General features: G+C 37.5%; 1 protein-coding gene across 2 annotated transcripts; it reads left to right on the top strand.

The window, feature by feature from the left end:
- The first annotated feature begins 19 nt into the window (after window positions 1-19).
- Window positions 20-21,448, top strand: NRG4 (neuregulin 4). Of its 2 annotated transcripts, none has more exons than XM_064389730.1 (7): window positions 20-179; window positions 4,241-4,400; window positions 5,374-5,428; window positions 9,367-9,460; window positions 17,212-17,361; window positions 21,036-21,115; window positions 21,211-21,448. In XM_064389730.1, exons 3-7 carry the CDS (start codon window positions 5,419-5,421, stop codon window positions 21,225-21,227), a joined length of 351 nt encoding a protein of 116 aa, XP_064245800.1. In that variant the 5' UTR covers window positions 20-179; window positions 4,241-4,400; window positions 5,374-5,418; the 3' UTR covers window positions 21,228-21,448. The 2 variants fall into 2 exon arrangements, with proteins under 2 accessions (XP_064245800.1, XP_064245799.1); XM_064389729.1 differs by having other exon boundaries at window positions 21,191-21,448.
- Window positions 21,449-21,851: the final 403 nt, after the last annotated feature.

The raw sequence follows: 21,851 nt of genomic DNA, 5'->3' as shown, positions 1-21,851 counted from the left end.
CGGCCCGGCCCGGCCCGGCACGGCACGGCACGGCCCGCAGGCCGGCGTTGCGTAACGGCGCCGAGCCGCCGCTGCAGCATCGCAGCGCGCGGAGTAGGGACTGCCTTGGTTCAGCAGATTGTCCGGTGCATGGCTGGGAAAGATCACACCAGCGCAGTTAAGAATACCCGTTTGCTGTGGTAAGCCGTGGTTTGAGTAGAACAAATTAACTCAATACAAAATTAAATGCACAAAAAAAAAAAGAAAAGAAAAAAAATGAAGTAAAACGCCCCAAGGTTAAGAACCTCTTTAGTGCTTTAATTTAAGGTGCTTTAAATGGACAAAATAATAGAGACTGAAATTCAGGTTTTGACAATTATCTCTCCTGTGTTTTGGAACAGCTGCTGGTAGCAGCAAGCAGCTATTACTGCTGGATGAATCTTAAAAAATCAAAATCATTATTACGAAGACTAATTACACTCAATTCCTGATGACTGACGTAAAGTAAATATCTAAACTCTTACGAGTTTAAATATCTAAACTCTTATGACATGAGTTCTGATTACTGGATCTGAGATGACTGACATTTGAGAGCTGACATTATGAGGGACACTACATCTGCCACTGAGGTATGAATAAAAATTAACCAGCAGAGACAAACCTCAAGCTGCATTCATTTCAGTTGATTTCTTACCAGACTCAGGGATGAAGCTTGGAAGCAAAAGTGGCACAGAAGAAATCAGTAGGCCCACAGAATCATAGAATAGTGGTGGCGGTTGTTTTCCAGGACTGATAGTGATTTTTTTGAATGCAAAGGTTTAATAATTCCCCTCACATAAGCACACACAAGCTCGAAACTGGAATCTCTATCTCAAAATTAAAAATCTGTGGTATGACTACAGTAGTTACATTGGACAGAAACTTTGTACCTTTGCCAATGTCTGTATGAATATCTCACACAATAGAACTGGCGTTTCAGATGGAAATTTGCAGTTGTTTGCAAGCTGCTTAGGAAATTTTGGCAATGCAGTTTTCCCTGAAATTCACTGTAATGTCTCCAATTTCAATTTCAACACCATGACAACAGCTTTACCCCCTGTTTTAGTATATAATTAATCCTAGACATACTTTAGTGGATAAAAATAAATATGTAAACCTAAATTTTTGCTGTAGAGATTTCTAAGATAAGAGGACTCAGCCATTTGTTGTCACTTCAGAAAACTGCAATGGAAAGAATTTTGAAGAACTGCTTCCAAACCAATTGCCCTGTCAACCAAAGCACACTGAGATTTGTGATCTATTTGTCATCTGCTTTAGCTTCCTGTCTTTTGTCTGAATTTCCTGATATTGTGGTTATCCCATCCTAAAAGAAACTTCTAATATATAAATTTGAGTGAAACATTGTTCTTATACAGATTTGTTATAAGATCTCACCTGTAGTTCTTCCTTATAGAGATCCTCATTTGTTTTGATGCCTTAGGTTTTAGCTTTTATATTTTTCAGATTTTATACTGCTTTAGTGTGTAGTTCTGATCTTGATACTAAGGGATGGTGAGCTCTCTTCACAGAGTAGGGAGACAAAATAATTCCTTTCTTAGCCTGGGCCCAAGGACTACCACCCAAATTTCAGGCCCAAGAGCACAAACAACGTGGACTGAAGAGAGAAAAATGAAAAGGATGGGCCTTCATAATTTAAATCCATAACTGGACAATTAACTCCAATATCCAAATGGACCAGAACTTATAAAAGTGAGAGACCTCGTGACCAATTGTCCATTTTGGTTCATCTTGGCTGTAGCCCTGGCTGGGCTTTTGTATGGCCCAAGGTGGATCTCTTGAGGTCTTTTAATAAATCCCTTATAAATTCACTCCATCTAGCCTCTGTTCCAGGCCAGCCTTCACAAGGCATCCGTTGCAGGCAGTTTGATGGATTTTTTCTGATGCCTGATGATTTTCTGTGCTCAGATCAGTTATGAGCTTCAGACACTGCAGGTAAGAGAAGTTATACCTAGGTGAGAAAAAACAGACTCCTTTTAACAAGACTTCAGGACAGTTCCTGGCTCTTGGAGAAAGTATGAGGTGTAGACTATGACTGCTTGACAGGTATCAAGGACATCTCAGAAGGAAATTTATATTTAATCAGCATAATAAGCAATTTTTTAAAATTTTCCTCTTCATTGTTTTCATAACCAAATATTTGAGATCAATATTGAGGCAGAATGAGATTTTACCTTTTTGGATTTTTAGAAAGAATATGTAATGCAGTAAAATCCCATTCTCAAAGACAGCTGTAAAGTGCAACTTAATCTAAATGTACAAACAATGTATATTTGAAATAGCCACGTGACTGAAACGATCTTCTTTAATTTGGGGGAGCATTTATATAGAGATTAATTTTAAGAATGTTTGAAGAGCAAAGATCCATAAACCAAAGCCCAAATCATTATTCAGTGCTTGCTTTTTATCTGCCTGTGCTCATTAAGACTTACAGGTACTGTGGATGCTGAGGCAGGCTAACCAGTAAAAGTACACAAAACCAAGAGGCAATACAGATTCTGATTTAAATTGATGGAGAGTAAAGCACACAGGTTCATTTAAAGACAAATCTAACAAGTTCAAGACTAGTTCCAATATATCTCAGTATACACAGGTGACCTAACTTTCATGTATAAGCATTTCAAACAATGGATTACTATTCTTAATATCAGTTTAGATGACAAAGATGAGGGGGAAGGTAGAACTGATAAGATTTTTCAACAAGCTGGCACAGGGCAAAACAGGCTATATTTTAAACTTAAAATTAAAATATTCTTAAGGGGATATACAAAGTAACATTTCACAAACTCCCAAGATACATGGAAGATAAACATTTGAGCATTCATACAATTGGATTTTCAGTTTCTGTGAGCATAGGCTATATCTGCATGTAGAGGAAGACTCAGTTTGGAAAGTGCAAGAAAGGTGCACAGATGATCTTTGTGTTTCTAGTATGAACTCAATGCACACACAGGCATGAGTTACAATCAAATTTAGCAACAATTTCTGCTGTAGTGCTTCCTTTTCTTTAAATATATCCTCTTATTATCTAATGAGATAGTCCAGTTTATTCTTTTTAGAACACTGATACATACTTGAACTTCTGTTCAGAGTGCAACACCTCAGAGAAAAACATCTAAATACATGATTACCTAATTATGTACTTTTCAGTCTTAAAAACAAAAAAAGTCAAAGCCGTGAATGCTGTCAGCAGCACCTCTTTAAAAACCATCTTTAGACCCATATTGTGATACTTATTACCAGAACTTAAAAAATAAAGTTGTGCTTTCACATTGGCAGGGAAGTATTTTCACACCCCCTATTTCCTTGAATACACAGGCAACAAAGTTTGAAAATAAATGATTTAGTAGTCCCACAAGCTGCCTTGCTTTCTACACTCATAAACAATTTGTCTTACATGGAACAATTAGTCCTGGTCCCAAGAGCTGATGAGTTGTGTAACATGACCATTTAACACACTGATGCAGTAGAAAACCGTCAGCTTCCCCCAAGGGATTTTCTGCCAGATCATTGGATTTTGGTATCTTCTGAAAAAGTTAAACTTAGACTAGGAGCAGCACCAGAGATACTGAGGTGCATTCTGACAGTAAGATGAAGGAGAGGAGATGCCAGATCTCCTTTTGGCAGTAGCAAAACTCAAGCTGTTTTGTCAATTCAAGGATTCTTATCCTAATTAAATCTAGTACAGGAGCTAGGCATGAAATTTACGTTATACATCGTGTTTATATTTAATGAGAATTATTGGATATTCTACAGTTTTGTGGAGCTTTCTGTGAAAAGGGAAACTAAATGAACAAAGACTATTTGCTCCAATAAAACACAAATTTAAATCAGATTTTTGATGCCAGTGTAAAATATATGTATGATACAATTTATATATACTACATTTTGTGAATATTTTGAATTCAGCAATAAACTCTAGAAAAATGTGCAAGTAATCCTGGGAGCATGAGGGGGTGTTACCCTGTTCTGTCCTTGGCCCCTGTACACGTGTCTGTCTTTGTGGTAACCTCACCTGCACTGCACTGTGTGTAAACTGGAAACCTTTTTGACAGCACATATAGAATCCAGATCTTGACTGCTAGAAAAACGAATCTCCAGGATGATTTCTTTCTTTTGAAAAGATTTTCGTTCTGAAGTGATCCCTGTTCATTTGTTCCTTCGTGCCACGTGCTGTGTTAATTGTTCTTGCTTCTGTACACAGAGCAAAGTGTCCAGAGGACAACTCTGGGTGGGGACCTTGCTGTTAACAGCCCAGGATCACAGGGAACTGCCAGTTCACATTGTCTTCTATGGACAGGACAGTTAAAAAGCTAGAGAAGCCACGTGAGGTCCCATGAAAACCAGAACCATCTACTTATAAAGTAAGTACAAATGCATTACACGTTTTGAAAAGGGCCTCTACAGAAAGTCAGCTGTTAGTTAAAGCTGCAGTATAGGCAGCTATTTATCATAAAGCTGATAATTTATTTGCTCATTTAATGGTTAAAAGAAAATAATCTTCTTCCAGTGTAGGATAGTTTGCTTAAGTATTTACTTTACATGCACTCTGAAGAAAGAACGAGCAAACATGAGAAAATGATGTATTATGTTAGATTTGTTCAGTAACCTATTTGGTACAGTAAACCTTGGCTAAACCTAACAAGAAAACAGAATACAGCTACGACAGATGGTTATAGAGTTGGCGTGTCTACAGAATAAGTTTCTTTTAGTAATGTCAAGTGAACATTGGTTTCTGTCCAGGCAGAGAGTTTCTATTGTAGATTTAAAAAATCATTGTACAAGTTCTGATAAATTCACAGCTTATATTACTAATTTCACTTGACATCCAGACATGAGGAACATTCAAGTAAAACCATATTGACTCTGAGAAATGACAAATTAGAAAGTTCTTGTTTGTGGAATGGAAGAATTCTACCACCAAGATCTTACCTGACTAATTAGCAGTCTGAGGAATGGTTCAGTTGTGTGCACTGTCTTTCAAGGTGCAAGTGTCAATCTAATTAGCTAGCCAGAATCAATCAGACTGCCTAAGTGCATCAGTTATTACAATTCTGAATAAGCATGGCAGTTTTTAAAAAGTATTCATTGTTTAAACATGCTTTAGTCTGAATTTAGTTTTACTCTGCCTTCAGGGATTCACTGAACTTGACAGCAGACGCGTATGTTTGCTATTAACTGTGAATTAATGGAACTTCATACAACAGTACGTTACTGTCAGAGTGCAACAGATGTCCTAGCAGAAACGCTGAAAGTTGCATTCCAACAGCTATTTCTTCAGGAGAAAAAGACACCAGGTTCAAAATTGATATGCTTAATTTACATGTTTATCTTTAGGTGCTGTTGCCTCTGACCAAGAACAAAAATTGTTGTCGGAATAATATGCGAACAGGTAACTTCCTCCAAGTCTTTACTTGGATACATACATCTATATAACTAGAATTCACTGAGGTTGCATTGATTTTGGTAGCTGACACTGGGACTGTCACAACTGCTCTGCAGAAACGCCATCCCTCTTTAGTTTACCAGCCAGTGGTACAAATCCTGTAAGATGTTTGCTTTGATCAGTCCTAATATTTCAATTTGTGATTGGTTAGTGTGCAGTGTAAAGCTGCTTACAAATGAGCATTCACCGGCCACCTTTTACCTTCTACCAATATTTCCCACTCCTATCCCTCCCTTTTTTGTGTTAGCAGTCTAGTACTTTAGCCTCTGGACTAGGCAAGACAGCTGAGTCAACATGTGGATTATCAGGACTGGCTGCCTCTTTGGGGTTAAGATGGTATTGAGCCTTCATTTGCATTTTTTTAAAGTCAGGACAGTCAGGTTACAAAAGTTTAAATACAAACAGACAAGACAGTTTAGGGACACAGCACTGTACCAGCTACTAGGAAGAAAATTAACTCTGTCCCAGCTGAAACCAGGACACCTGCATGTCCTCAAAAAGAATAATTAAGAATAAGTGTATTTAGAGGCTGCTATTACCTCAGTCAGCTTTAAGTATTCAGTCTAGCATTAGAAAGAACAACCTCATTTTATTCCTCTTCACTTCTTCCACCAAAATCCAACTTTTTTAAGACATAATTTTATGCCCTACTTCTCTTAAATCTCTCACATAGAAGGTGGTATCAAAATACGTACTTATGTGTTATGTACAACAGACATTGATAGAGTTCCATTAATTTCAAAGCTAAATCTTTTGTATTTTTTTAATTGTCCATCATCTCTTGACTTGTTAAACTTTTCTATCTTCATTATGGAGTCTGACTGTAGTATACATTTGACTTTCAAAGCACATAATTTGCATTTTAAAATTAATATAATGTATTGACTTACCTCATGAAAAATCATAACACATTCACCAATGCTAATGTAATTGGGTTTTGGCTTGTATTGAACCCCTTCTGATTTCCCAGTATACTCTTTTGCATCATTGACTATTGATTTAAAGGGATAAACTGGTGCTTTTACACTTTCCTGTCTACAAATACAGAACTCTAACTTTGAATTTTGCAGCAAGCTACTGCATTGCAATATCACAAGTGTGGAGTACAATAATATCTATTTTTGTATTGTAGCAAATTACAATTTGTTAGTAACATTTTTTCCTAGTGTTAAAGCTTCCTGCATTTCTTTGATTGTCTTTCATAATTCTAACATCTACGTTATACTGTATTACTCAGGTGGTTTTACTAATCAGTAGCAAAGTATTAAAACACAAAATAGAATTAAAGAAAAGCACAACTGGATGGAAAAAGGGGTACCTGATCGAGGTGGACATAGAGGTTTCTTCAAGTTTCTCATTACTGCTAAAATTAAAGGTACCATTTTCCCCTTAGTATTGGAAGAAAAGTCTATCTCTAGAAAGAAATAGCCTGTAGAAAAGCTGTCTGTAATTACAATCAAAAAGGTTTCAAAGGCTTCCTAGGCACTTTTTGTTCTCTCTCTCCACCTCTCTCACTTTTCTCTAATAGACCTAAGAGAAAGTGCCTGAGGTATTTTGCCAGAAGAGAAATGTCTGGTTGGGCTGCAGAGCTGGTCCTTGATACAAAGATCACACCTTACCAGTGCTCATTCTCCCAAATGTTCCAAGGCAAGAATGGCTCGAGGCATTTAGCATTCTTCAGTACTCTGCCCCTATGCCAGTGTGAGACAGGTCTATTTCTGCATAAAGATGAAGAAATAGAACCCACGAGGCAGGACTTTAAGGAGGCTAACAAATTCTCATTAATTCTCATGAGAATTTCTTTGAAACCTTTCCATGAGCTGTTCAAAAGGATTTTTCTGTGGGACCTACCTTCTATCATCTTACTTCTCCTTCTGCTAGAATTTCAACAGTTAACTCCCTCAGACACTTAACGGAGTTGAGAGCAGGTCAAAGTTGAGAGTTTTGTTTTTCTCACTCGATTCTTAAAATTGTATAGATATTCTATCCACTGTTGATGTGTTCAGTGCCCTCTCTTCATTTAAGGAAGGATGTAGCATTCAACTGAACTACACTCTCACAGGAGGTCTACTGTTATGTTTGAATAGACTAAAATCAACTAAGGTGTAGTTCTTGTCTAAAAACCTCTTTGTTTTCTCCCGTTCCCATTTTATTCCTATTGCAATTGTACAATTACCCATACAAAATAATTTTAAAAGTCTTTTAATTGTGAACTTGCAGTAAATGAATTGCCAGCAGACAAGCACAGAAAGCTTCGGAGTTAAAATAAATTTCCATTTAACTTCTAACAAGATAGGACAGAACACACATTTCTGTGCAACAAGGTCAAACATGAACAATCTTTCCAGCCTTTCTTCTCCCCTCCTCCAGCTTCCTAATTTATCTGCACACAGGCAAGAAGGTCCAGTTACCATTTGGATGCTGGCACTCCAGTAACAGGAGCATGAGACTGAATTCCTCTTGGGCCCTGGGCTATAACAATCTTCATCTTAAAATAATGTAAGGACTTTACTCACACTTCTGCATCAATATGCTGTCATAGAAAGGGAAGAATGTAAGGAAAGAAGGGAGAGTAGAATTGGTAGAGCTGGCCTAGAGGATAGCAGGCTGCACAGTGGTTTTGTTGCCCAGAGGTAGAAGTAGCTGAGCATTTCTGCCACTCTTAGAAAAGCCTGGCTTATTTTACATAAGAAGTTGTAGAAGGTCTCTCCAGGGTAGAATGTCTTACAGCCACACTTCTTACTTTTTTTTTTCCTCCAGGAATAAAGGGGAACCATAACTCTTTTTCTTGAAGGACAAATAAGAAAACTATAATCTTGGTTCCTCTTAACTCTATGTTATGTATAGAACATGTCTTCTATACATAAATAGTGACACAGCAGAATTCTGGTTTTCAGAACTTCTGGGAAAAATAACAGCAAGAACACCTGAAGTGTGAGGCAACACATGACTATCACCCCTGTGATGTCAGAAGACTGGTCTATTTTTGTTTTGATACTGTGGTTTCATAAGATGGAAGAAATATATAAAAATATTAGATGCATATATATGAAATGAGTTACTGATGCATTAAATGTGTCACAAATATATTCAGTCCAACTTCCAAATTTAGACTGCTTTCAGGAAGAGTGAAGTGGTACAGTTAGATGTGCTTTTTAAGCACAAAATGGACAAGTGCTGCTACAAGTGCCAACATTTCTGTCCTGCATTCAGGGTGTTCTCAGAATGCCTAGTTATGTTTAACACACTAAGAATTCATCTAAGAAGCCTACTGAGTTAGGAAGAAGCCTTTTTGAGATCTGTGCAAATGATATTCTAGCCAGCAGTCCTGTACATCAGTGACTGCTTGCAGGCTGTGTCTGGTTTGGCCACTGAGAATCAGGGTGGGGAAAGCCAGGGCTGTCCCAGTGTGCTGCATTTCAGCTGTAATGCAGCCCAGAGCAGTCTCAGTGTCCTTACCTGGGGCTGAGTGCATCTGGACTGACTGACTGACTCTATGGCAGGAGCTAGTTAAGCTGAAGGTAGTTTGTGCCACTGGAACAGGACACAGCAGACTTCGTGTAGGTCATCATGTGAATCACTGTACTCACTATGGTGAGTGGTCAAATGCAAAGGAAGTAATGGAGAATTCCTCACTGCAAGAGCAAGTTTGATTTATTCCAGTTTATCTTTTTCATGTCTGATACGGTGATAAATTTGTGATCTTTTCTGGATATTGTTACATGAAACTGTTCTGCAAAACAGTGCTCTGTGTTGCTGGCCTGGAAGGCAAGACCTATACCTTTTTTGCTCATAGGCTGGTTTCATTTGGGTAGTAGTTTATTTTTGTGTTTTTGGTTTGAAGTCTGTTTTTCTCAGTGGTTTTTTTTGGTCTTATTTTTAAGATCATGAAGAACTCTGTGGCACCAATTATGGATCTTTTTGTCTAAATGGAGGGATTTGTTATATGATTCCTACTGTATCCAGTCCATTCTGCAGGTCAGTGAAACTGAAGTTTGTGTGTCTAAGTATTGGACAGTAGCTGTCTAAAAACTATTTCTCCATTTTCTTTCTTTAAGGAATCACTTCTAAAGCATTATCTAAAAGAAAATACCAATTACCTAGTAGTTACCTAGTTTACAGAGACATGGCAATATGAGAAAAATAAATGTGTATACTTGGTGTATACTTGCTTGGCAGATGGAACAGTATTCAGTTATGTAGGCATTCAGGATGGTATCTATAATTAGAGCCATATTTCCTTGTTGCAATACAGAAAGAACAAAATACCCTTTGGCTCATGGAATATGGAATGCCTTTCCCATTACTGTGGGAAAGGCATTCAGAAAGGCAAAGTACAGTTTTTCTTACAAATTAATTATGTTGCAAAAATTTTTGTAATATAAAATGGCCTGACCTGAACAAATGCAGAGACACAAAAAATAATATAATCTTTTAAGAGGGAAAAAAAATGTAATTCAAGACTTACTGTCTTCTTGGAATCATGCTGAAATACTCAAAGAGCAGCTTTATAGTGACAGTCAAAGACTACTTGGTAAAGAAACATCAAGGCAGCAAATACTTCTTACACCACTCCATTCTTCCTTCTGAAGCCTGGTAGCAAACTGGAAAAGAAGCACTTCCTGGTTTTGCATGTGGATACATTTCCTGCATCAATACTGCCCTATCTTTTTATTCTCTGGTTTAACAAGACATAAGAGGCTAAATAAAACTGTTACTTTTCACAGTCCTGCATTTACTAATTCTGAGTTATCATTCATGAGACTAAATTATAGCTGATTTAATGCGTTTGCTTAACAAAAAAATAGGCATTCAGACAAATACTAGATAATATTATCTAATATTTGACAATATTATAGTGTTGTTGTATTAAATATAATATTTAATATAACTATATTAAATATTATTTATTTAATATTATTATATTAAGGATATATCCTTAATGTAATAATATTCTATTATTATAAGGATATTATCTTTTTTCTTCTGTGGCATCTTCTGTTCCCTCCTCTGTCTTGAGCTATAACTATTGATAACTGGATAAAACAGTTGAAGAAGGAAACAACATCTTTTCTCAGATGCCTAATTAAAATATTACTATCTTTTATTTGGGACAGTTCAATCTAAATACTTCAACTCAGGCACGTAAACTCATTTAGTTAGGCAGGGAGAAAAGAGGGAATTTTGTGGTAAATGCTCATTGAAAAATATATACAGCATATCACTGTCATTGTTCAGTGTCACAATGAATCAGATCCAGAAGTGAGATTAAAGCTCTGAAGTGCTGTATGATGTTTATTCTATGTGCTAAACCTTGCAAGCTTATGCAGTATAAAATGAATACTACACAAAAAAGTAAAACATTTTGAAATACATTGGACTTTTTTTTCTAGAAGGAATCCTGTGTTATTGTACATAAATGAAAAATGAATGGTTAAATTAAAGAACAGCAGTTACACAGTTTCAAAGCACCCTCTCAACTACTGCTGGACTGTGTAACAAGGAATATGTATTCAATGCAATAACTATAAATATGAAGTAACAGATTCTCAGAAAAATTTATTCTTCAGGAGCACAAACCAGTTAGCATAGATAATTTCCACCTTAACATCTACAAATGAAGTAATTTTCAATTCAGGTACTATAGGATTTTATAATCTACTGAAGCAGAAAAATAACATCTTAAGAGCATTTTTGTTATACTCAGGCAATCTTATTGCATTTAAATTATCAAGTATTTTTTTCTGTATCTAATGGATGATTATGAAGTTAGATGGGCTTAAATAGCAGCATTCTATTTAAGCACATCCTCATTCCAAGCATGTTCCTTAATCAGTCAGAGAAGGCTAATTATAGATGAGAAAGGTTTTGTTTACACACAGATATCTTAGTAATCAGCAGTGATGTGAATAGAAACAACAGAAAAAATGCATCACTATTCAGCAGAATTCAGAAAATATTTGGTGCTTTGGAGCTTCATGACTGGCATCATCACACAGTTGTGCAGTTTCTTTGATGAAGGTTTCTGCCAAATCCCACCCAAGTTCCCCCGTGTTCTCAAATGATCATGTCTTACTGAAAGAAAACTCAAAGCATTTTTAGAGTCAAGGGCTGAATGATTGTTAATTATAAGGAGGAGATGGAGAAAGAACAGACCAGCAAACTGTAAAAATACCTTAAAACACATTTGCCTTGACATAGTACTTGGTCACACAAATGTGTTTGCTCAGCAGAGTTAGTCCAGATTTCCCTATACAACATCACTGAAAGTAATTTCACCATGTGGCTAAGAAAAATGCATCATTCTTTAGAAATATGTGTTTTGTAGCATGCTAAAAGTGAAGACCTACTGTTTATCTTTGGAATTTCAGGGTTTTTTTATTAATCAGAAATAGATATATACAATGCAGAGATTTAATATCTGCTGAACATTAATTGACCCCCCCCCATGTGCAACACTAGCAGATTTTAAATAAAACATGAGGTTGCTCAGCTGCCATCTTCCCTCACTGCTTTCCCAGCAAGGAGTTCATGTTCTCAGCAGTAAAAGGCACACCTGTCACCATAAACCAGATGAGCTTCAAACCCAGGAACACTCCAATGAACTAAATAAACAGGCAGCAGGACAGAGGATGGAAAAGCAGCTGCCTCAGGTGCATCATAAAACACAAGGTGGAAAGCTGTTTGCCTCAGCACCTGATGCACAGCTGTCCCACAAACACTAATTAATGCACTGCAGAATCAAGTGAAGATTTTGGTTTATGAGGGAAAGCTCTGGTACTCTCTTTTTTTTTCTTACACTTGGCAGATTTCTGAGAACATTCTTTCTGTATGTCAAGCAAAATACAGATGGAATAAGACAACACACACAGAGCTCTGCTTCAGAGGGCAGTACACACAGAAATTAACAGTGAATGCTCTCATGTTGGGAAAGGGATCCTGCTCTGCCAAGGGCTAAGTACTGCAAGAGATGCAGGCAGACCTTGCAAGTCTCCTCCATGAAATGCCTGTGTATCTTCAAGGATCTCTTCCTTTTTCCCTTCCTTTGCTTCCATCCTAATGGAATCTCTCCTCCACCTTTCCTATGGCAATCCAGTAAATCCCATGCAAATTCCTTCCACCACTTTCTGTGTCCTCCCTCCTTGCCTGGCTCTCTGCCATGGGTCCTTCATTCCCCATTCCAGGCATCCCACACATCATACACTTGCTGTGCTTTCAGCCTTCAGAATATGCACCCTACAAGTTGCCAGGGAAGGGCTTCCCAGTCATCTGGGCTTTTCTTCTTTCTCTGCCTCCAGAAACACACTTTGATGTGCCTCAGGCTCTTTTGAAAACAAACTGTCCAGTTAGTATTTGTCAATTCTGCTTTGGGCCTTTTTGAAAGGTAGTACCGAAAGTTAGAATACACACCAAAAGTGTAGCTAAAAAGAGTCAGTAATTAGGATTTCTTTTTAATGGGACATAAAATATAAAGCACAACACTCTCTTACGCATTTGAAAACTATTAGCAATCCAAATTAATGTCACTGCCAGGCAGGGAAACCTTCCCATATAAACACCTAGCTAAGGGAGGGGAGAATAAGCCATTCTTTTAGAGAAAAATAACCCATTCTTTCAACTTCTCTCCAATAGGAGCATTTTATTTTATTCTCTGTGTATATAGAGTAACAGTGTTGAAACTTCTCTAAATGCAAAACTTTTTAAAAGGTTGCTTAGTTAAGTAATGAACTTTGCCATTGCTTATTCACTTTGGCTCTAAATGCTTTTTCATACTTACTAGATGTTCTTAGATTGTATGTATTAGGACAACTTTTAGGACTCTGCTACAGACTGAAGATTATGTTGATTTTGAAGTTATCAGCCATGTAATCTGAACTGCATTAACAAGCAGATAATTTCTCGTCTTTTTCTGCTCAGAGCTTTGTATTTACATGGAAATAATTTTTATACCAAGAAGTATTTAAAATTTTCCTGACTGATGTCTAAATGAAAAGTCAAGTCAACACCCTGATAGTATAATGCAAAGCAGTGACAATCTGTGTGCATATTTGACTCAAATTCTACTTCCTACTTTTACAGTCTGTCAGATACTTCCTTATGATGCCTACCTTAGAGTCTGGCAAAGAAAGAAACTTCACCCTCTTACTAAATCCCAGTGCCATAGGATCATTTGCACTGTCCAGCAAACAGCATCTGAAATGAACAGTAATGCCTGTGTTACTGCAAGGCTGTTATGTTTTATTTACTAATCAGATTGTAAAGGATCAATGTAATTGCAGACCTGCTGGCCATCTCCTGACATCTTATCCAATGCAGTGTATTTTCTTCCACCTTGCATTGATGCTGACGTGATTAATACCCTGTGCTGCAAGATTCTGTGGATTTCTTTCCATATGCTGGTGTTTTGTCTGGAGCTCCTATAGGACATTTGTATACAACAGTTAAGGCTGGCTCATCTCATCTGACAAGAGGGGTGTGTGTGTGCACATGTGTGCAGCCATCCAGGAGAGCAGAAATCTGGATGCCAGCTGAAAGTGGGAAGTTTTAGTCACAGAGTTCCCTCAAACATTGAAGTCTGCTGTCTTTCAACTCTGAATTAGAATTTCAGTTTTCTTAGAGGGGGGAAGACCCATTCCATTTTAAAAATCAGCTCTGGAATGCTGCACAGCAGGGCCATTTCAAGGCAGCACGGGGCATGTCCAGCAGCAGCAGGTTAACAGCAGGCAACAGCAGCACTGGCCAGGGAACACAAACTCAGTGAGTGCAACTCCTCCTCACTGCAGCCTGCACCAGGCTCCTCTGGGTTTTGCCCCAGCTCATTCAAGAGCAGGTGCACCAGTGCCTGCCATGCCAACAACTGCTCTTAACTTGTGTGCTACTTTTAGGCATCCCTTACAAACAAGATAAAGGGAGTTGCCACTGGCTTTTAGGCTGTGTACAGCAACACTGAGTGCCTCTAGGAGATGCCACACAGACAGCATCCTTCTGGGTTATGTTCACAGCCCACAGGCTTCTTAGAGACTGCGTTTGTGTCTCGCATGCAGTCACTGCATATGAAACTCCACTGAAATTATTGGAGCTTTGCTAGTACAGCAGGATAAGCAGGTCTTCTGAGAGAATTCCACTGCTAATTACTGAAGTCTGCTTAGTTTCTTTCTCACCTATTTTAGCAAAGGACCTGCAGAAGAAACCTTTCCTGGTTGTCTTAAAGCATCAGTTGCTTCTATCTTTAACACAGACCTTTACCTATTTGTACATCAGGAAAGGTGACTTCATAAAGCTTGTTCAAACCAATATTTGAACATCTCAATTTCCAGAAATGCCATAACTGTAGAACAGCTTGGTCACATTAGCTATAATTTTATAATTCAAATGTAACCCTAAGATACCTCATCTTAATTTTCCTGTTTCTATGAAAACCTACATAATTTTTAGGGTATATGACAGCATTTTCTAGATAGCATGGAATCACTTTCAGCAAGTGTGTCAACAGGCCAGCCTAGAAAAAGTGGATTGGTAGTTTTGTAATCCCTAATGCATTGCTCACAGTTAAACAGATACTGTCAAACTAGCTGGTCATATTTCTACAATTTGTTTTTGTTACAACCATGCAGAATTAATAGGTTCAGCATGCAGGATGTCTTAAGTTTGGCATGTGCTTCCTTTTTGCTATAACCTTGGATTCATATCACTATAGTTTTCCCCTTACCATCTTAGGCCTTCAAGCTCTTTTCTCTCTTAAAGACTTGTGACATCTGGTTCTGTTTTCTGTTTTGTAGGAAGTGCTACGATCTCAGTGACCCTTTTGCTGTGCTGTCAGCACATTCCCAATTCTTTTCCCACGTTCTTTGCAGAGCATGAATACAGCTTCCATGCACTGTTCACACCAACTCACTCTCCTGTATCACAGCAGTTCAGTAACCCTTACCCTTCACCTGATCTCAGTGCAGCTCTCTGCAGCTATGACTGTCTTGGCTTCCTTCTGCTATATTCTGCTCTTTAGGCTACTGACTTACTCCCTTTACACTCATTCTTTAGAACTTTTCCATGAGCCTTAATTTGATGCCAAAACCTATTTTTTTCTTCCTGTGTCATTTTAGCCTTGCATTATTCTCCAGTTTTCATTGCTATTCAAGAATACTCCTATGAATTTCTTATTCCATTTTCTTTCCCTGTTACTCTATTCAGCTCTCCAAAGCATTTCTCTCTCACTTGCTAGAGAACAATGCCCCACTCAAACTATACTTCTATTCTTAAAGTATTCTACAGTATTTCAGAAACAGGCCCCTGAAAAGCCACTACACTTAGAATAAATATCTGGAGCATTATCTCAAGCAATCAGAGCAGTCTGCCTACCCTTGCTTCTCCCAGCAGTGAAACATCATGACTTTGAAAAGCCTCAGATTGTCCTTAGTAAATGCTGTCTGTTTGATCAGTTGCATAGCTTTAATATATGATGATAATTAGATGTCTTTTTTTAGTGTCTAAATCTTCTATTATGTTTCCAAAGACAAAGAATTAAAATAAAAGGGTAGTAAGTGTTTGTGCAGTGGCTTAGGCAGCAGTACTGAAATACTGGTCGATAACCTACAGAAAGTGTAGTGGGAGTCATATCAGGCATCATGTCAGAAAACTCACAGGGATCCTTTGCTCTTAGTTAGATATGCTAAACATTCTTCTTTTTTGGCAGTTCCTCCCCTCTCCACCTTCTTACCCCTCATCTGAAATTATACCTTGCAGCTGCCAATGGCAATTGAGAACTTCAAGTATGTTGCAGAGTTTAGCCCATTTTTCTCAGCTGGAGCCTGAAATTGCTTATGTCACAGATTATTATGACTTCAGTGCCAGAAATAGCAAGAAGGAGCATGATCTTTAGTAATACAAATGGAGAGAAGCAAATTTACATATATAAAAAATACACACAGAATCTAGATATTGAAAGAAGTGCTTCCCATTTTCTGTAATGAAATCAATTCCTTAAGAAAACTTAGCAGAATAAGTGCAAAATACATAACAAATGAAGATTAGTTTAGCTTCAACCTACCTATTTTTGGCTGAATATTAATTACTAAGCCATTAATTTTATTTATTTTTTATTAAATATCATACCATTTTAGCATGGTAAAATACCATATACCATAATCCTTTCTTCAGAAGAAATTTACAGAAGCTCAACACATAAAATAAACATAGTAGAGAAGACTTTTATGTAGGTCTCTCCAAAAGGGGGTTATTCACCAAGCATGTAGCATGTTCTGGCATGAATTATTGCAGTGCATAAACTACTTTTGCAGTTTAAGCTGTACTGTGTCTCAATGAATTCTCATTTCCTTGATCTCTTTTGCTGACACTACCATCTTCAACAAAGGAAGCCAGAAAGTTTCCTGAAACAGGGAAAAGAAAGCATGACTCCTGTGTGAGAACCAGTGGGATGACACAGTTAACACTAAAGAAGTAGGCTTAATGAATTAAATCTGTCAGTGATGAGTATATTAAACTTAATATATAAAAGCAGTATGGATCAGAATGTAAACTTGATGCCCAACATGCCTAATTCCCTTTGTTCCAGAAACACAAGGTGAGAGGAAATTCTGTAAAAAAACTTGCTGTGAAGCAAATATAACCTTTGAATTGAGTCATAACAAGTTCTCTAGCCAGAAGAAGCCTTTTGTGCTTTTCATCATAGATGACAAGATGCCATCTAATCCAAATACAACTTGGTTTCCCAGGTGTATTGAGAATTACACAGGAGCTCGTTGTGAGGAAGTTTTGCTGCCCAGCATCAAATCCCAAACAAAAGGTGACCTGTTTGCAGCTTTCTTGGCTTCCCTTCTTCTTCTAGGAGTTCTTGTAATTGGAGCATTCTACTTCCTTTGCAGGTAAAAGTGATTCATAAGGCTGAAGCTATTCAATCAAGTAGAAATTTCTTCTGTTAATCATGTACTAATTATTTGAATGTAAAAGTATGTAATGAATTATCCATAAGGTTGTATGGTTATTCAGCATAATGAATGGAGATGTCTCAACTTGTTGCTTGTAATATTGACTTCTTGGCTTGAAGTTTTCTCAGTGTCATTTCTAAGCTCTTACTTACAGCTGCTTTTTAAAAAATACCCCTATCTGAGATTTTACAGTCCATCTAGAGTTAGTGCTAACATTTTAAAACATTAGTCTACCTGATGTTGTCCAAAGATTGAGAAGCAGAGGTAAATTAACAAAGTGCTTAGGGATCAGAAACTGTTCCAACTGAACTGTAACTGAAGCAGCTGGTGACATTAGCTCCTAATTCTTCTACAAATCCCAGTCTGAAATGGAAAACAAAGGAAAGAATGAAATTGAAGAATTCTTCTAGATAGAGGTTTACTAGCATTTAGGACAACTCAGGGAGCTTACTATTTTGTCCAGGATGATCTGGGTTTGAGTAAAAGGCAGACATCAGTGACAGACAGCAAGTGCTGCAGGGCTGGTTTTAGTAGCATTTTAGACATATTAGGACTTGGAATAAAACCACAAAGATTTACGGGGATTGAGGCAACTGTTTGATGCTGTACATATATCACTACACTTATACCAAACCCAAACAAACTTACCATCTTCACTTGCAATGCTCTCTTTATTTTGCACCTGTGCAATGCACCTGTGTCCCTTCTTTATTTTTAGAGTACAGCACTTTTTGTAAGAACTCATTTTGCCATATACCAATAATATGTGTTTATGCATCTCTATGTCTCTATAAGGCAACTTATAGCCCCTGTAATTCTTTACCAACACAGACTTGAATCTTCTCTTTCTTCCTATACTGCATTTCTCCTTGGTTATGATAACTAAAGGTTGTTGCAATTCTGTTCTTTGTGCTCCCATGGTCACATTGCCAAATCAACTTTTCTGATCTGTGCCTTTCAATGAGCGACCTTTGGAACAGCTGGTCTAGTTTTACCTCAGCTGCTGTCATGGAAACCCACTGAATGCCAGCTTCTCCCACAGCTGAATGTATTTAGAAGAGATAGAGAGCATTTGATAAAACGGTTGGTAGAAAAAAATCCCTTGTTGTAAAGGATACCCCCCATATTAGCAATTTTAATTAAATTAATTTTGCTTAGACATGGAATGCCACAGTGGTTGTTTGTTAAAAAACATTTGTAAATTACTATAAACTTATTAGAATGAAATGCAGCTTAAACTAACTTAAGAAAAATTCATTGAAGTCTCATAGAGATACAGACAGTATTTCTTTAGAAGTAAAACTGTCTCTGAGAAAAGGAAAACAAAGTCTTCAGAGAGTAATGTGTTAAAAGATCCCGTTTCTTTCACATACAGTGAAATTAGGGGAAAGCTGGAGACAATCTATTGAGTTTTATGGTCCAAGTACAGAAGCTTAGAGTGACAGCAATGACAGGTCTGTGAAAAATCTTTTATTAGACGGTTAGAACATCAACTTCTCTTTACTCATGCTTTACCTAATTGGCAGAACAAGTAGTAGTGCCTCTTTATTAGCAAAATAAAAAGGGCAACAACTGAGTTATAACATAGTTGTCCTTGATCCCTATCTTACACACCAGACTAATTTGGGAAATCTCATAAAACCATTATGAACTTCTTTAGTACAGATAAAAGAACCTAACTGGCTAAAATTGTCTTACCTTTGCACTTCAGAGGCTGATGTAGGATGGTCATCTGCAAGAGAACTCAACTATAAATGAAACACTTTACATCTCTAAGTCCTTATCTCTTGGCTGAAGTGACCAACATGTGAAGAGTCTCAAGTGGACACTTTAATCTACTCTCATCTTTTCAGCTGAGTGAATGAGCATGATTGCTAAGAGCTGTCCTTAATCCCAACTTTTTTCTCAAACTTCATCTATCACCTACGTCTTAGAAGAGGGTGGAGCTAGGGCTTATAAGGGTTAGCTGAGAGTTTGCATCATCTTTGACTTGGCCTCCTGACAGGATATGTTAAGTTTAAAATGTTAAGAGACATACTGTGCTTTTCCACTACTCCACTTTGTTAACAAAGACGTTTGATCAGAGAGCAGAAAGCCTTTTTCCTGCTACTGTGTCAGTGAGCATTTCCATGGCTCTTTCAGCAGAGGGTTCTAGTGGGGTTTTAGTATAAACAGTAATGTAATCTGGAGGGGTGCAGAAGAGGAGAAACTAATTGAAGTTCAGGACAAGGAAACTGAATTCCTAAAATTATACATCAAATAATTTGGAATATAGAACTCAGTGCTTTATTTTCTTGGCCGTATCATCATGCCTCCCTCCTTTCCAAGTTTTCTTTCTCTCAGACTATTTGGGGCAGATTTGAGGACCAAGCATGTGCAAGTGCATTTCATGCTCCCTAGAAACAAATCCATTCAACATACAAGGGTGGAGGTTTCATTGCTCTGCTTATAAAACTAAATAACAACTTACAGTGAAAGTAATCCATAAAAGAGTAGGGCTGCACATGAAAGCTCTGGGTGAACAGTGGGAAATAATTCTCCTTTTACATTTAACTGAGTCATCAAATTTTTATCAGCTGATGATTTGTTTTTTTCAGTCTGCAGAGCACATGGAGGCAGGGCAAACACAGACCTAGCCACTCTCCATCTTGAAACACCCCCCCACCTTCTCCAACAAACAGTGCTGATAAAGCCTGTCCTTCTGACATGGGCAAAACAGGGAAGTGTACAAAAATCCCTGCTATTACACTGCCACTGAGGAACAAATGGCATATTCTGCTTCCAGCAATTCACCTATCAAACCAGGTCCATCTGGTCTTCTTCCTCCAGAAACACATTTTGCCAGGGTTACTGGAAGAAGAATAAGAAAGGTGATGAGAAGAGATGCCACATGAGCCAGTTTTTCTTTAAAAGCCTAAATATATAGCTAGAGGAATAGAGCAAACCCTAGGGAAAACCATAATAATTCTGCAATTAATTTCTATATTTCAATGTAAGTGCATGCTAAAATGCCAAATGACCTGTAAAGTAAGTGTAATATTGATGAACAAGAACTCAGCCAGCCAAAACAACAGGGTCTAGGAATAAAGCCATTTAAGCTGTCCAAGACAACAGACTTTGTGGAGGAGTTACATCACCACAGGACACAAACTGGACAGAACAGAGAATAGCTCATGACTCTTCTCAAGAGAGCAGATGTCTGATTACTATTAAAAGAAAGGGAACTAGACAGCAAATGATCAGTTCCATTTACAAGACTTGCTTCTCTTCAACAAAGTGTGGAAAATTTCACATAATTTACAAACACTAAGAAAATTGATAAATAATTCTGTGCTATTTACTCATTTTTAAAATGAGTAACAGGAACATTACCTTCAGGAGAGAAGCCATGTAGTTCCAAATGCTGCACTGCCCTCTGATCTCTGTTCTTCTCTCTCAAACACATGCTTCTCAAAAGCAATGAGTATTAATTAGAAAGTAATTGGAGAAGATCTATGTCATTTTTTCCAATGGAAAAATCATTCTATTAATTTGTCTCTTCCCTGATAACATTTTTCACTCTGTGTATTTTTCTGTCTCTCTGTTGTCCCATTTTTGGATTTTATGGTCAGGAAAGTTGCCATTCCACGGACAAGTTCTTCAGAGTGTGGTGCCAACCTAGTTGAAGCTACAAGCAGCAATGGCTGCAACAGTGAGTACAGTTTAAAATTAAATGACTGGACTCCACAAGAGAAGTGGAGGAGGAGGAAGTTTTTGTTATTTGAAGTCACATGTTTTATTTTTCAGAAATAACAACAGCCTAAAGCATTAGAGTGGAACAATGGTGGAGAAACAACATGCAGAGCAACCCTAAGAATCTAAATTGTAGAGGGTGACATGGTAAGCAAGAAGAGAGAAGAAAGTTGATTGAAATAGGAGGCTGAGAATGTTGGAGAAGACTACATCTAAGACTTAAACAGTTGCACTTAATGGAGTTTCTATGTACTTTTAAAACTGTCAATTATACAAAAATCACTATAACTTATGTTTGAATTCTGTGAGATTTTTTTATGGTTTTCAATAATGCACAGCTAGATGCATGAGATAATTTTGGGTTTTACTACATGGAAAATAAATAAAATATGTTATTTTTTTCACTGCACAGAGAATATGAGATATCACAGGATTTTAGCGTGAGGTGATACTATGAATTTTTGATTGGGGTTTTTCATTTTTCATAGGCTTTCCCCAGAGAAGCTGAAGCCTGTCTTGATTCAATCATTTCAAAATTGATATTTGTGATACATGTCCAGAATTTGGCTTGTTTCAGATACCCTTACCAGATGTAGGGGAAAACCCCCTACCTTTCTGGTTTTTTTTTAAATTGTAACAAACATCAGAGTGAGGTACCATTGGTAGTTTATTGCCCAGGTTCTTGACACACTATT

Source organism: Passer domesticus, chromosome 14, assembly GCF_036417665.1.
Source record: "Passer domesticus isolate bPasDom1 chromosome 14, bPasDom1.hap1, whole genome shotgun sequence".
Lineage (NCBI taxonomy): Eukaryota > Metazoa > Chordata > Aves > Passeriformes > Passeridae > Passer > Passer domesticus.
The sequence above is the reverse complement of the archived record's forward strand: the minus strand, read 5'-3'. Positions and strand labels throughout refer to the sequence as shown.

Excerpts from the sequence above, each read along its gene's own strand:
- NRG4 (XM_064389729.1), top strand. Across the intron at positions 17,362-21,035 it reads GCATTCTACTTCCTTTGCAG|GAAAGTTGCCATTCCACGGA; the intron begins GTAAAAGTGATT and ends TTTTATGGTCAG. Across the intron at positions 21,116-21,190 it reads AAGCAGCAATGGCTGCAACA|TCACATGTTTTATTTTTCAG; the intron begins GTGAGTACAGTT and ends TGTTATTTGAAG.